We start from the raw sequence: 16,442 nt of genomic DNA, 5'->3' as shown, positions 1-16,442 counted from the left end.
CAAATCGTGTGCAAAAATTGGGGAAAGGGTAACTTCGCATGACGATATACTATAATAATTCTTTCTTTCTCATAGAGATTTTTCTTGCAACCTTGTTGCTCAAAACTTCAACATATCTGCACCTTGTGTCTGCAAAAGGAATAAATGAGGAGATAAGACTTGTGAAGCATGATAGCTAAAGTAACTACATGCAAGACTGTAGATCTAATTTAAAAAAAAAATTCATTGGACAACTCAAAGAGAATGGAGCCTTGATTTTCGATATGGTTATATTTCCTCACGTATAAATTTCTTTAGTAGGATTAAGCTGTTTACGGTTTAGAAACCCCTAGCCCAAGATAAGAATTTTTTCCGCAAGAAAGCATAGAGCCGGAAGGTGAGATCAACAAACGACTGGATCAACTTCGGAAAGCTATTACGGTCCATCTAGAAGCTTTTCTGCCCCTAACTTTTTACATGTTGTAGATTTTGATGTCTAGTTTCCAACAAACTAAACTGTTTGTGATTTAGAGGCCCCTATCTCAAGATACAATTTTTTTGCCAAAAGTATGAGAATCTGAAAGTTTACTACATCTAGGTCAATTTTGAGAATTTTTTGTTGACAACCCGGAAAGAGTTTTCCCATGAAATTCATATGTATCGTAGGGCTCTGAGTTCAATTTCTAAAGGCCTAAATGGATCACAATTTGGACATTCCTAGCTCGAGATATGGATTCTTCGACAAGAGTGCGTGAAGCTGGAAAGCAAGTGCGGCAAATGTTTGCCAGCTCAAATTATTGTTGCGGCCAATCCGAGAGGATTCCATCTACGATATTTTCAGGTGTTGCAGGACTTGTAGTGTTCTTTCCAATCGTACAGATGGTTTACATTTCCGGAACCCATAGCTTGAGATATGAATTTTTCCACAAGAGCGCACAAAGCTGAATAGTAAGTTCGACAGACAGATGGGTCAATTTCAGAAAATTGCTGCAGACAATTTGCTAGGAATCCTTTCACAGTATTTTGAGGATTTTCATATCTCTGAGTTTTCTTTCCAGTGGCATAAATGGCTCATGATTTGGATGTTTATATCTTGAGATATGTACTTTCTAATGACAACATACAGTGCTGTGAAATCGAAATGCCAGACATATGTATCAAATTTAAAAGTCGACTCCGACTAATCCTCAAGGAATTTATCCGTGATTTTTTTATAGGATGCAGCCTTTCAAGTTTTGATTCTTCCAAAGTAAGCGGCTCCAGATTTTATCGCTCCTACATCAAGGAATGAATATTTTTGCAAAGATGCAGCAAGAACTCGCCCGCCAAGGATGGAATACGTTCGCTCCAACTCCAAACCTCTTTCTTGCCAAGCTACAAGGCTGAGATGCGCCATGTTCTCGCTTGCACGTTTCAAAGAGGGGATATTCCGCGAACTATCTCATCGATCAAGCTCGGTTAGGACTACTCTAAATGTCTCTCGTCGAGCCGCAAGGAGGGGATGCACCAAGTTACCGCTGCACTCTCACCTGCAAAAATAAGAAAAGATTTCGGAGCCCTCGGTCCAACAACACGAAGCTTCTGTGGATATGGACAGTATCATGCCCGCTTCAATAGCATGATGCTTCAGATCGACTTAGGGATATCTGTGCCAACGGCACGGAGCTTTAACTCAGCAACAAGAACCGGTGTCAAGGACACGACGCTTCAATGCAGATGGTGAATATTTCGACATGCACTTCTCCGCCAAATCTATGTGGATCGTATGTTTCATGCACCTCTTCGCCTACCAAAAAAAGTGGTGATCATCCACTTCTTCGCTTGATGTGGATTGGAGAATTCACCATGTATATCTTCACCAAACCTGCAAAAAACAAAAGAAGTATATGCTGCCCGAACAATCCTTCCGATTTTGCAGCACTCGATTGAAAAGTTCACTGTGATGGGATTAAAAATGATAGAGCTTCGATCCTTGCATATCTTGTAGAGCTCAGAGTCACTTTCCAATGGTGAAAACGATTCGTGGTTAGGACTTTCCGATCTCGAGATATGAATCTTTTGTCGAGTGTGCGCAAAGCTATGAGATCAGTATGGGCCAAACGTGTAGATCAATTTCGAAAATCAATTCCAGCTTATACAAAAGGAGATTTGTGTTGATTTTTTTTGATATGTTGCATTCCTATGAGTCTAGTTTTGGTATAAGCAAGCGGCTCATAATTTGAAGTCTCCTACAGCTAGATATGAATTCTTTTCCGCAAGTGTGCAAAGCTGGCTGACTGGTACTGCAATTAAAAAGAAAAAGACATGAGTGGCATTCTTTCCGTTTTAGAGAAAAAAAATAAACGAAGAAAGAAGTGAAAGCATCAATTGAAAAGACTGAAGTTGCATTGTGATAATGTAGCAAGTAACTGACACGCAGTTGCATCGTCCATAAAGAGCAGTGCGTGCAAAAGGACTACAAACTACGAGCTGTCGTGTTCAGCATCCAAGTTCGAAAGGAACCATACGTTCACGGCCCTCATATGTCAAGGTAAAGGCAACAAAGATTCCTTATATAGATTGTTTGAAGCGGTGGTACTTTCCTTATGATAAAATAATTCTCCTTAAAGTAAAAAAAGGAAATTCTTGTTTGACTTGAAAGTTTTCAACGGTAAATATTAGTTAGAAGCTAACTTCTGAGATATGTTTAAGTTCAAGTCAAAGTGGTATAGGGGAAGGCTTCATGCATGAGTCTCGCTGGCTTTGGTATCAAAAATTGATCTACGATGGAATTATCTTACATTCTTCATTGTGGCCATGCTTTGGTGACCATTATTTTTCTATAAAGGTTACAAATAAAATATTGTTTGAGTACATCATACTTGGCATCAGAAGTATTTTCCAATTCAATTTAGGTTAGTTATGGCAAGGAATATGTCATTGAATTCATATCCAAAGTAGAAAATGAAAGCAAAGTAAGAAGGCCTTGTTTGGTGGCTTTGATTACACACAAGTGTTCTTTATTTACGGGCAAAAAAGAAAGTGTTCTTCTCATGGATACTTCAAGCCTCGTCTTCGAGCTTGGACAAGCCTACATTCCGACAAGCCTTGAAGTAGGGGGAGTCTGTAGACATATAAAATTTATTGGGTCTAATTCATATAAAATTTGGATTAAATTTATTTGGGTTAAATAATTAATTTGGGCTTTACAAATTAAATTAGTCAATTTTATTATTTTCAAGCCTAAGGTCCATTTTATCTTAAGGCCTAGACTCATGCCATGTGTCAAGTGACATGGCATGTCCAGTCAAACTCAAAGCCAGCAAGATGACGCCACATGTTAAATGATGTGGCAATCCCCGTTGACGCTCAATTTTGGCCCTCTGTATTTAAAATTAATTTCCGCGAGCTTCCTAGTCATTAATAGTAAAATATCTTTTGCATGCTTGGGAAGCCTCTTCATCATGGACTTCTTCTTCATCATCGAGGAGCACTGTAGCGACCCGATTGGTGTTTCTTTTATTCTTTTCTCCTAAGTCCCAGCCGAGGAGGAATGTTTCCTCTTTGGTTTCTTGTTTTTGGGTTGGGGACTCTGGGAGGAAGCACCTTCACCAGAGGCACGAGTAGATTCACGAGCCCTCCTCCGGTTAAGGGCACCTTGCAGCACCCGTGAGGCTTCTGCCGGATCATCAAGAGCCTCAACGTCGGGACACACGACGGAACCCTTTGGAAGTTCTATGTGGAGCAAAAAGACAGTTAACAAAATATTCCTAAGATGTTTTGTACCAATACGATTCAAAGAAAGAAGAATTTTTGCTTACTATGGTTCTTGATTTTCCATCCGTATTTGGGAGCCATTTCTTTCTAGAGACTAGTTACCAGAGTAGTGATATTTAGAATTTTCTGAACCCATTAGGCTAGACCTTGAACCGGTGGTGGTTCCAATGAGTAGCTGGAACGAAGGAAATAAGAAGTCAGCAAAGAAAGAAATTTCTTTTTACGTGGAAAGGAAACAAAAGACCCAAAGACTTACAGAAAAGATTCTATGATTCAGGAAAGGCTGGTGTTGCGGTCGGGATGATGTCCCGAGTAGCGATGACAATGAACCATTCTATCCATCCACGGTCGTTGTCATCATCAATACTGGTTAGGAGGGCATGATAACCACGCTTGCTAAGATTCAGCACACCCCCACGAAAAATCTTTGGGGAGTAGAGGTTCATCATATGTACAAGAGTTAGGGTTTCCCCAGTTTCAGTGCATAATTGGCGGAGGCAGGCCATCATACGCCATATGGATGATCATTTGTGCCAAGCAGACTTGGTACCGGTGGAAGAATTCTAAAATTATTGCGTCAACTTCTTCACCCACTCCCAAGGTGAAAGGACCCAAAGTGAAGGGGCACGTATAAACGTACATGAATCCTGACTTGGAGTAGGTAACTCGCTCTATCGTATCGGGGTTGAGAATTTTGACGTTACCCCAATTGCATTGCCCCTTCACAACAGGGATGCTAGAAGGACGGATAGAAGAAGGGCATCTTCGAACATGCCAAAACATGTCACTTTTAGAGTTTGGAGGTGTTTTGTGTTCTTGAAGATCAGATGTCGTGTTAAGGCGAAGTGGTATGATGATGTTTACGGTTGGAGGTTCAGACTTAACGTCAACCTCCTTGGTTCTGTTCTTCTTTGGACCTCCACCAAAGAGGATGCTAGAGTTTTCGGGGACGACATTGTTTGAAGACATGTTTATGAAGACTTTTTTTTTACTAAGAAGGTTAAATATTGCAGAAAAACTGTAAGGAGATTCAAAGAAAAAGGAGTTGTAAAAATAAAGAGTGAAAATGATGAGTGGTGGAGAAGTTATAGACGGCAAAAATCATGGTCATGATTACCTCAAAACCCGACAAAAATACTTGATGAATCACGAAATGACACGTGTTTGGATTATTAATGCGAGAAAACGTGTGTCCTTTCAAGTGTCAGAGACCGTTCAGGAACTTTTCCGCCAAGGAAAGAGTTCTTATCTACTTTTCGATAACACCGAGTTGCATCAGCGGAAAGTAGGGTGACTATTTATATGGGGTAAAATTGGTTAATGATAGTTGTTCGAATGATGAGGTGACATGGGGAACCGAAGACAGGTGGAACGTGAGTCAGCAGATGACTGACACTAGATGCGAGTGTGTGGCCGGTGCTGGATGGATCCCGAAGGCAGAGTAGCTGACAATAAAGATTCAAAGATTTAATATCGGATAACATTTAATGAGCAACCGTCAAATCCAAAAGCTACCCATTTTATGTCTGTTTTATGGGGTTTTGGAGATGATACTTGGGTTAAACTAAATAATCAACTGCAACTATGGAGGACGCCAGATGAGCTTGTCATGATTCTTGAGAATGCAAGAAAAAGAGGACACGGGCCACATGGCTTCTTACTGATTTTAATCTCTTAAATTCTGCAAGTTGCGAATCAACCATGAAATTTTACTTTCTTTGTTTATGCTAATTAGAATATGATCTTCTAAATTTTGGGGTTATATCTTTGAAGTGGAAGGGTGAATTAATCAATATTGAGAGTGGGATAAATCTGTAAGAAATGAGGAAGACAAACTAAGAAAGAAAAACGGCGAACCAAGAGAGATGTGGTGGCATAGAAGGTGAATGAGAAAGAAGAAGATGGACAAAAAGAGAGAAAAAAGTTACATTTAAGTTGTTCACGTGCTCACCTATAAGTGAAAGTTACTACATGAAGTATTTAATAAGCACAATATTGACATACTTTAGGTGTTTAACAACTCTAGTTTTGGTGTGTAAAGAGAAAATTGTGACAAGTTTAAGTGGTTTCCTATGTATTTGGCATGGCATCTGAAAATAGAAAACTTTTGATATATAACGTCTTGCTTCCCTCAGAGCTACCCGGGAACTTAAAAAACAGAAAGACAACTAAGCAACGAAAATATATGGGCGAATTTGTAAACGTGTATCAAAATGAGGGTACAAAGTTTAAACCAGCATCCTTGTTCGTAAATTTCGAGCCACTCTCTCCTGTCCAATTGCTGTAAGAATTATCGCAATTCAGCTCAGTTCTCAATGCAACTGCTAACCCTAACCCAGATTTTCTCAGACCCGTGCCCAATTTCAACATTTCTCAGAACCTCAATCCTGTGCTTCCCTTTATTTTGACGGCTAAAGGTAACAACTTGAATATATAGTACAAATTACCTGCATGAAAATGTAGCCTGATAATGGTCAGTCGAAGCTACTATTGCTTCACTCTATGCAGTTTACTATCAAATTTCTCGGATACCCATTTGTATTTGAATGTGGTTTTTTAGCATAGTATATATTTAGTTGTGGAAAATGGAGTTTGAACCGTTGGGAATCAGGAATGATGTGATGGAATTTGATATGTTTGGCTTAGGAGTAGGAGACGAAACCATTGACATTGAACACCCTATTGAAGAAGGGGAAAGTAATCAATTAATGGACCCTTTTGATGGTATTGTTAGTGGTAGAATTTCTGGTGAAGTTTATGGGGATATGAATCTTGAATCTTATGAAGGAATGGAGTTTGAGTCGGAAGAGGCTGCGAAAGCCTTCTATAATTTGTATGCACGTAGGGTAGGGTTTAGTACGCGTATTAGCATGTCTAGGAGGTCTAGGCGTGACGGGGCTATTATTCAGAGGTCGTTCGTTTGTGCAAGAGAGGGGTTTCGTGTTGAGAAGGAGAAGCCTGGGCGTGATGGCGGTGGTGCTAGGATTAAGAGACCCCGAGCTGAGACTAGGGTCGGGTGTAAGGCGATGTTAGTTGTTAAGATTCAGAATTCGGGGAGATGGGTTGTGTCGGGATTTGTAAAAGAACATAACCATGAGCTTGTTCCACCTGATAAGGTGCATTGCCTGCGTTCACACCGACATGTGTCGGGACCAGCTAAGTTGCTGATTGATACATTACAGGGAGCTGGAATTGGTCCGAGTGGGATAATGTCTGCCTTGATCAAGGAGTATGGTGGGATTAGTAGTGTTGGATTTACGGAACGTGATTGTAGAAATTACATGAGAAGTAGTAAACAGAGAACTCTTGGGGGTGATCCCCAGACTCTCCTTGATTATTTGAAACAAAAGCATTTGGAAAATCCATCGTTTTTCTATGCTGTGCAAGGAGATGAGGATCATTGTATGAGTAATATCTTTTGGGCTGACCCTGAGGCTCGGAGTAATTTTATTTATTTCGGTGATACTGTTACTTTTGACACCACTTACAGGTCAAACAGGTTTAGGTTACCATTTGCTCCATTCACAGGGGTGAATCATCATGGACAACCAGTGCTATTTGGTTGTGCTCTCTTATTAAATGAATCTGAGGCATCTTTTAGTTGGTTGTTTAGAACTTGGCTGATGGCAATGTGTGGGAAGCCGCCACTCTCAATCACAACTGACCATGATCGAGTGATTCGTTTGGCTGTTAGACAGGTTTTCCCCGAAGCACGTCACAGGTTCTGCAAATGGCATATTTTCAAAGAATGCCAAGAGAAGTTGTCCCACTTGCTCTCCGAGCATTTTAATTTTGAAGCAGAGTTTCATAAATGTGTTAGCTTTACGGAGTCCATTGAAGAGTTTGAAGCTTGTTGGTTTACCCTGATTGATAAGTATGATCTTGGGGAAAATGAGTGGCTTCAAGCCATTTACGTTGATCGCAAGCAATGGGTTCCGGTCTATTTGAGGGATACATTTTTTGCCGAAATATCTGTAATGCAGCGTAGTGACAGTATGAATTCATATTTTGATGGGTATGTGAATGCATCAACTACTCTTCAACAATTCATTAAGCTGTATGAAAAGGCTGTAGAGAGTCGCTACGAGAAGGAAGTTAAAGCAGATTACGACACAATGCATATTGGCCCCGCTCTGAAGACCCCGTCACCCATGGAGAAGCAAGCTGCTGAGATTTATACTAGGAAACTATTCATAAAGTTTCAAGAGGAGCTCGTTGAAACACTCACATTCTTGGCAACTAAAGTTGATGATAACGAAGCAACAACTGTATTTCAGGTGGCTAAATTTGGGGAGAGTCATAAGTCTTACTTAGTTCACTACAATGTCAGGGAAATTAAAGCATCGTGTAGCTGTCAGATGTTTGAATTCTCCGGTCTCCTTTGCCGGCATATACTAACAGTCTTCAGAGTCACCAATGTTCTCACGCTTCCTCCATGTTATGTTTTAAAGCGTTGGACTAGGAATGCTAAAAGTGGTCTCATGTTGGAAGAACAGACGTGTAATTTGTTAAATAATTGTCAGGAATCTTTTAATGTCCGATATAAAAATCTTCAGCTAGAAGCCCTCAAATATGTAGATGAAGGTGTGAAAGATGAGGAATGTTACCAGGTGGCTATGGATGCCTTGCGAGAAGCTGCACATAAAGTTGCTATTGCTAAGAAAACTGATGGGGGAGTTTCTAATTCTAGTGGAACTTGCAAAGGAGAGTCTGCCACTCAGGAGAGCCATGTAAATAATCCCTTCGAGGCTCGTCAATTGGGTGGGGGTCCTTCAACACCCGTGGTAAGTTGTCTTTGATCTATCTTTTATTTCAGATTTTCTTCACCAACATTTGTTTGTTTGCTGATATTCTGTAGTTCTTGTTTTTTAAGATTGAGTGGATTCATTTTTGTCGGTTGCCTTCCGTCTTACAATGATTGCTCAGATCAGTTCTCAAGTCAAATAAAATTATACATCTGCTTAGATGAATTCTGGGAAGAGAACAACTTGATCTCCGACAAAAGGGAAGTAAAGGAACTTATTATTAGGTCCTGTTCCCGTACCCAGAATAACTTCTTTCTATCCGATTGAAGTAAACAGTGGACTCACTGTTTAGATACCTTCTCTGATTTGTCAATTGCAATTAAAAGTTTAAATAAATGTGTTTTCAACTATAATTGCTGATCCTGTCATAAGATTTGTAGTTTGAATTTGACCAGTGCTTACATTTTTAGCTTGTTTTGTGCCTTTGGATATCTTCCTCTGCGTTGGCTTAACATACTCCTCTGTTTTTTGGAACTTCACAAATTTTTCTGCATGTTAGTATTATCATTTTATTGTAAGTAATCTGCACCTGTAACTATTAGTTATCTTGACTCGTTACTCTAAGTTGAAACATTCTGGCCTTGAGGGAGTATCTGTTGGATCATTTGTGGTATTGTTGACTTCAAATTTCATGTTTTTTATAAATTTATTTTCAGTCTGCAGATTGCTCTTTCTTTTCTCTCTGGGTTCTTCTACTTGAACAATGTTGTCTGCACTCATTATGAATTGGATAAGATGTTCACCCAACTCTAAATACCCGTTCTTTCTTTACCAAAGAACGTGGGAAAATTGGGTCCCTATATAATCCAATTGTGTAATTCATTCTCTTTATATCGACTATGTGAAACTGCTCGAGGATTCTTGACTCATCTATTGATTTCCTTGTAGGATGAGCAGGACAAGAAAATACAGAAACTTACACGGAAGCTGGAACGTGCAAGACAAAAATGTGAATTATATCGGACTAACTTATTGACAGTCTTGAAAGATATTGAGCAACAGAAGCTTCAGTTAACAGTTAAAGTTCAGAGTATCAAGTTAGGCATGAAAAATTAAGATTGTCTGTGTCGTGCATTTGAATGAATCTGCAATCCACGACGTATGTCTCACATCAGAGATAGATAGTTTTAGTTTCTGGCTATTATCGAGATATGGTCGACTCTAGAGGGCAAGTGCAAGGAACAACAGGGGAGGGGGAAGAGTACTATTGTATGTGAGAAAACCCTTTGACGTCCTGGGTCAAAAGAGGTAACAGTTATCCCCCACTTTCCAAACCTTGGTTTAAACTGCCTTGCATCAATATCTAGATAGTATGAGCAGTTAACTACACTACAGAATAGCTAGACAAAATCTTGTCAACTTGTTAGCAGTGATTCGTTCCATTGGAGCAGCCAACTATTTTGATAACTTGGGCACTGGATCTTTTTCTAACTCATTGCAGCCTGAATCTTTAGTGGAAAAGTTGCAATCTGATCCAAACTCGGATAACTTCCCCAATTGTTCAATCAAAATCCAGCAAGAAGGCGCCGTCCTGTTCCATTGCAAGGTTCTGTTGTTTACTAATTACGTACAATATAGTAAATACATTTTGATTTTTTCAGTTCATAGTATTATTGATGATCGTGTGGATAGCAGTTCAGCACTGTAATGCGATAGAGGTTGCAGGAGCTTAGAAGTGTCGCTCAGGTTTGAGTTAGGGAATTAGGCATCCGAGATAACCAACACCAACAAATACAGTAGGATCTGTATTTTGATTGTCGAGATGAATTTACAAAACTAATTACGCACATATTGTTAGTATTCATTGTTTGCTACTTTGTTGGACATGTGTTCTATTTTTTTCATATTTAATTGAATATCCATGACTAATTAACTTTATATGTTGAGTAAATTCCATTTATCCTCCTTACCTTGAGAAGCAATACTCTCGTCACCTTTCACTTGAGACAGAAAATTTCCTTGATCTTAAATCGACGCACAACATGAGCCAGTCATCCCTGGTATTCCAAAGGTAAAAAATGTCCTTCCAACTATGGATTTTAATTAAAAAAAGTTTACAAAATGAGGGGAAAAATCAGTTATATTGTGTTAAAATGAGTAAAAATTTCATCCATAATCTTTGAAGGTAACGAAACAATACTCTGTTCATCCTTTGCATGAAACAGAAAATCCCTTTGAGTTAACATTTTCTGTTGATTTTAAAATGTTTAGATTTATGTTCATAGCACTGATGAGCTATACTAGCATTTGATATTTTTGAGTATCCAGAATAAGATTTACATAAGAATGGCATGGATTATTTTTCAAAATTTTTACATTACATTGACAGTTAAATTTTCTTCTATAGTAGCATTAATAGAGGCAACCAAAATGGATCAAATTATATTAAAAAAATGGACGAAAATAATCCATGTCGCAAATGAAGCTATGAAGATTAGAAAATTAAACGAGGAAAAAGAGGTGTTGAATTATAATTTTTATACATTACTATAGTGTATATTTAATTTTAATTATTGAAAAACCTACTTGTTATTATTAACAACTTGTGTTTGGCCACTCTTTCCAAAAAGTGCTTTTGAGTGTCAAATTACGAAAAAAACAGTATTAAGATACATTTTGCAATTCCACTATTTAAATAAAGAAGTAATTTTAAATATTGTTTTGAAAGACTTAAATTAAAACTTTATCTTTATTTAGTTAAATGTAAAACGTAAAAAAAATACTACATCAAGACTTTTAATCAATTTAAATGCAGTATAAAGCCAAAAAAAAAAAAGTTAGAGGAGAAAAGGGTTTATTTATATTTGAAAAATAGGTGAAAACCATTACACCCCCCAACTTTGCTTTAAAAATCAAACTCCCCCCTCTACTTTGAATAATTATCATTCTTCCCCCTTTATCCTACACAATATCTTTTTTGCCCTTGTCATTTTCAATTCTCACGTAGGTGGAAAACACTTTTTTTGTTTGTTTTATATGCTATTTTTTGATTTTACCTATAATTAAATTATGTTATACTTTTATTACAAAATGGTAATATACATTTATTAAAATTATAAATAGAATAGTGATTTTATAAGTTTGTGATAAAATTAAATCTACATACTTTTATGATTTTTATTTTAATATAACGCGCATTATGTATATATTTAGTTACATTTTTCAGTAATAAATAGATAATCTTTTAGGAGTTTGTTATAAAATCTGTGTTTACTTTTAATAATTATTAAATTTCATGTACCTGCATTGAGTATATACTTATAAGATTCTCATTATTTTTTATTTTCGATTGTGTAAATAGATTTTTAAAATTTCTATTAATAAAACTGTTGATAAGAGCAAATTATCTTATATTAAATTTTATTCTACTCATCCTTTTTATTATTCAATGTCATTGATTATATGTTTGATTATTATTTTTTATTTTTAAAATAAATTTTAGTTATATATAGGTAAGTTCATAGTATAGATATTAGAGATGAAAAATATCATGATACTATAAAAAAAAATAGAAAGAGATAAATATTGATAATATAGAGGTTAAAATAGGCATTTTAAAATTCAATTAAGAAACCAATGGAAGAATGATAATTGTTCAAAATAGAGGGGGAGTTTGATTTTTTAAAGCAAAGTTCGAGGGTGTAAATGATTTTTACCTTTTGAAAATATATGGGTTAAATGAGAGAGTTTGGTAAATATAAAGTTCTTATAAGGTTATTTTTATCTTGAAAGAATTAATTTTCTTTTTCGGCTTTTTGGAAGAAGTTGAAATTTGTATCTTTTTCCCAATAGTAAAAAACCTACTTCTGCTACTGGTCAATATTTTTTTTTCGGGCCAAAAATCTCAAGTACTGTTTATCTGAAGAAGAAGAAAAAGTGCTTTTGGCTTCCTATAAACTTGGCCGAAACGGCTATATTGTAGTGATTAATTAGTGATATTCTCTTTCCTAATGTTATAAGGATTACCATATTTAAAAAAAGACCAAACTCATGTTACTATAAGTTAAACTACGTCGCCTCTTTTCTTTTCCTAAGTCAAAAGGATTCTGGCTTCTAAACTAATGAAATGTTAAACCATTTTCCATATAATATTAGGATTACTATGTGTATAAAAAAAGTTCCAACGCCACTTGCTCAAATAATCATCCTTGACAATTTGTTATTTGACCAAGAGAGAAGTTCTAATACTCTGCTTAGTTAATATTCATGATGAAGTGTCAAAAACCTCGTGGAAAACCTTGTAAGGGGCTGAAAAATAAAGATGGAACTATTACTGGACATCTAGGGTTTTGTCCTAAATATATTCCTAGGAAATCTAGGACAAAAACAACCGTAAAAAACATTGTGAAGAAGGATCAAAAGTTTAATCCATCAACTACTCGGATTTGCTACAAGAAGGATACTACTACAAAGAGAAAAGAGAATAAATCGAATGGTGTGCAAAAGCCAAACATTTATTACTGTAAACCAATTTCAGAATACGTGATTCCAGGACCTATTCCTGATCTTGATGCATTGATGTGGGATGAAGATATGTTTATCAGTTTTTGGGATAATATTCCAGACTTGGATATATATGATGTATAGAGGCGAATTTACCATATACATATTAGTTTTGCATGTGCATACCTTGTATAATTAGAGGCGGATTAATTACTATGTACACTTAATGTTGAGTTTGATTTATTGAGTTTGTATGCCGGTTGTTTTATTTTTAATTCTAAATTCGTCTGTGACTGAATGTAATCTTTGAATTTATTGAAAGCATGAAGCTATTTTGGAGACATTTCATCGGACTACATAAAAGTACCATCCCAGTGCCAAACGTATCTTGCAATGGAGCTAAGACATCTTAAACGTGTTGGGTTGATACATAATTCACCCTAAACTTACACCGAATTTACAGTAACACACTTAAACTTTGTGAGTGAACAAATCCATTCTTGTACTTTTTCAAAGTACTTTAAAAAAGATACAAACGAAAAAGAGTGATCCTGGAAACCAACATGCTTAAGGTTACGATAAACAAAGGTTCTAAACATTTCACATATCGCAGTTCAGCATCCCAGTAGCCGGAGCCAGCCAGGCCATTTTCTGTGGGATTTCCTTCTCTTAATCCTACTCATGTTAGTACTTTGTTCTTTCTTTTCTGTCAAAGATCCTTCAATTGACAAGTCTTTTTCCTGCAGAGCAACAATTTGGTACGCAGTTATAGTTACGCATATTTTAATTAAGAGTTTAAGTTCTAAGTACTGACAGTGAATAATTAAGTTATATACATGCCATCGTGTAAATTGACCTACAACAACAAATTAATCTTCATATCATGCATGTTTAATGTCATAACTTGAAAAATACAGTAAAAACTTGTTTTAACCAGTTAAATTGCATTAATAGCGTAAAAAGTTTTTGCACTGTTAGCGTATACTATTAACTTCAATCTTACTGATAATATGATAGCTTAGAAGATTAACTTGTTATACACAAGCCTTCTATGTTTATCCCGTGGAAGTCCTATTAATTAAACAGGATAAATTCTACCAGTAGTATGTATATTCTATAAGACACAAATGATCAATATACATATTATTAACATGATAAGTTTTTCAATTGTGCAACTCACTAATTACTAAATAATCATTAAGAAGTGATGGACTACAAAATCGTTAATTGACACATGCATAACAAGCTTATATTATTAAATTTCATGAAACGTGCGATAACTAGCTAGTTGTAGTATATCAATTTATTTTTTACCTCAACTGCAACTGCAAGAGGGTCTTTGATCTTCTCATGGAGATTTGCTTTTTCGTCCTCGTCCTGACCTGTAAGTAGTGTAGACGTAACTGAAGTATGCCCTGACTTATCAGAGAAAGAAAGTGGACCTGTTGATGAGCTCGACCTTGACAAGTTCCCTTCATCCATATCTTGGCTAATCTGGCTTAACTGCAATAGAAAAGCAAATATTTTTTGTGCATACAACTTAAAACTACTTTTTTAAAAACTTGTGCAAAAATACTTTTGACATTATCGTTATATAAAAGATAACTACAGGGCCCAAAAAAAAAAAAATGGATTAAATTAATTGAGTGTGTAAAATATCATTTTACTGCCGGTAAATGTTACTAAATCTTTATTAAACCTGCAAAACTCGAGTCTCAAGGACGGAAAGTCGCTCCATGAGTGTGCCTTTGTGATGAACTTGTTCCAGAGCAGAGGACAGAGTCAGAGTCTTGCACTGATCCTCTAATTGTACTTCCGCTTTCTTATTGGGAGAATGTCTTCTTCCTGAAATGCCATGTTTCTCTTCCAGAAGCTGCAGCTGCATCTCCACGATTTTGCAGTTAGCTATCCACGGTTTCGCAGTTAGTTATCAAAATTTAATTTACCCTTTTTTATAGCAAAACAAATGTAATGACATTACACAAGTTTTTTTTAAGAAGATTAATTGTTTCTTTCTTTAACTCCGTACTTAGCTAAAAACTATGTTAATTTGCTATCTAGTGGAGGAGGAGGAGGGGGAAAGACTCACGAGACGATCAAGTCGATCTAACCGTGGAAGAGTAGGCAAGGAAGAAGCCAAGTATTGATTTTCTTGCTGGATCATGATGCGTACCAAACAAGGGCCTTATTTTTCTCTACTACTATAATAATATATATGCGTAGTAGTACAACAAATTTTATGAATATATGGTGTTTCTATATGCCAATATTATTGAGTATTTATCAAGTCACCCTTTCTTGCGTATAAAAGAAGAGAGAGAATGCAGAAATGGACGCACAGCTTCTGGAATCTGAACAGTGATAGCTAAGCTAGCTAGCTTTCAATGAAGTTGAAAAAGCAGTTGGTGATACTTTATAGTGGTAGAAGCCAATTAACAATAGGGACGTGGGGGTATTAAATGACAACCAACAAGCCATACCCTTTTGTCATCTTCCTGATTCATTGCTCTTCAACTTGCAGATTTTTTTAATTTTTAATTCTCATCTTATCATGAGCTATATCTCATATCTATCATTCTATCTCAACGACTTGCCTGTTTTCTTTCCCTTTTCGCTTGCTTCCTGCCCTTTCTGCGTGAACAATTATATCTTGACAAGTCAAAGTTTGTCGCATTGTGTAAGTATAGTCACGCTGTGAAAAATTGCCCGCATTTCTCCTTCGCCGGCAAGTAGTTAGCTAGCTTGGGGTAACCTTGTTAAAAATCAATAATTTAGGTAAGAGCTACGTGACAAATAATGACACGTAAGTACGGTTGCATCTTACAATAATAATAACATGAGCTATTAGTAATAATAATTGAATTAGTAGTTTGATCGTGTAATTATGATTTATTTATTTAGCGAATAGAACTTAAATTCTTACAGAAAAATATGAGCACACTTTTTGGTGATAAACCAAATATAGCGAAAGTGAAGATTTGTAACAACCCTTTCGTATATAAGATCTTCTTGAAAATCTACACGGAGACACTACTAGAAATCTGCCAAAATCCGTCCACATCATACCGATTGAAATCGGTCGGAAGAGGAAACCAACCGAAATCGGTCGGAAAATACCTAAATTGGTTGCAAAAGTTAAATAATTTTTTTTTACAAAAAGATACCGACCACTTTCGATAGGAAAAAATGATCCCACAAAAGAAACACTGCTATGTCTGACACACATAAAAATTTCGACCGATGTCGGTCGGAAATTAGTCAATCTTTGACCAAGACCTGGTCAGACTTGCATATTATCTACAAAAAAAAGTTTAATTAAAAATAATTCAAGTATACCGACCGAATTCGGTCGGAAACTTTGATTTTTTTTTCCGCCCAGGCTCAATTATTTTTTTTCCATAACAAAACTAATTTTTTAAAATTATTATGAATATACTGACCGATTTCGGTCGGTATTAG

At 36.4% G+C, this 16,442-nt stretch overlaps 2 protein-coding genes across 3 annotated transcripts; one reads left to right on the top strand and one right to left on the bottom strand.

The window, feature by feature from the left end:
- Positions 1-5,854: 5,854 nt before the first annotated feature.
- Positions 5,855-10,413, top strand: LOC107802263 (protein FAR1-RELATED SEQUENCE 5). 2 transcript variants are annotated; one of them, XM_016625726.2, is made up of 2 exons: positions 5,855-8,496; positions 9,429-9,559. In XM_016625726.2, the coding sequence occupies exons 1-2, from the start codon at positions 6,321-6,323 to the stop codon at positions 9,431-9,433; spliced, it is 2,181 nt and encodes a 726-aa protein (XP_016481212.2). In that variant the 5' UTR covers positions 5,855-6,320; the 3' UTR covers positions 9,434-9,559. The 2 variants fall into 2 exon arrangements, with proteins under 2 accessions (XP_016481212.2, XP_016481211.2); XM_016625725.2 differs by having other exon boundaries at positions 5,857-8,519; positions 9,429-10,413.
- Positions 10,414-13,367: 2,954 nt separating this feature from the next.
- On the bottom strand, positions 13,368-15,191 carry LOC107802261 (uncharacterized). Its single transcript, XM_016625723.2, has 4 exons — positions 15,073-15,191; positions 14,683-14,862; positions 14,298-14,486; positions 13,368-13,723 (listed from the first exon to the last, which is right to left on the bottom strand). Exons 1-4 carry the CDS (start codon positions 15,145-15,147, stop codon positions 13,598-13,600), a joined length of 570 nt encoding a protein of 189 aa, XP_016481209.2. The 5' UTR covers positions 15,148-15,191; the 3' UTR covers positions 13,368-13,597.
- Between the last annotated feature and the right edge of the window lie 1,251 nt (positions 15,192-16,442).

This window comes from Nicotiana tabacum, chromosome 17, assembly GCF_000715075.1.
Source record: "Nicotiana tabacum cultivar K326 chromosome 17, ASM71507v2, whole genome shotgun sequence".
NCBI lineage: Eukaryota > Viridiplantae > Streptophyta > Magnoliopsida > Solanales > Solanaceae > Nicotiana > Nicotiana tabacum.
Note: the sequence above shows the minus strand (reverse complement) of the source record. Positions and strands in the feature narration are given on the sequence as shown.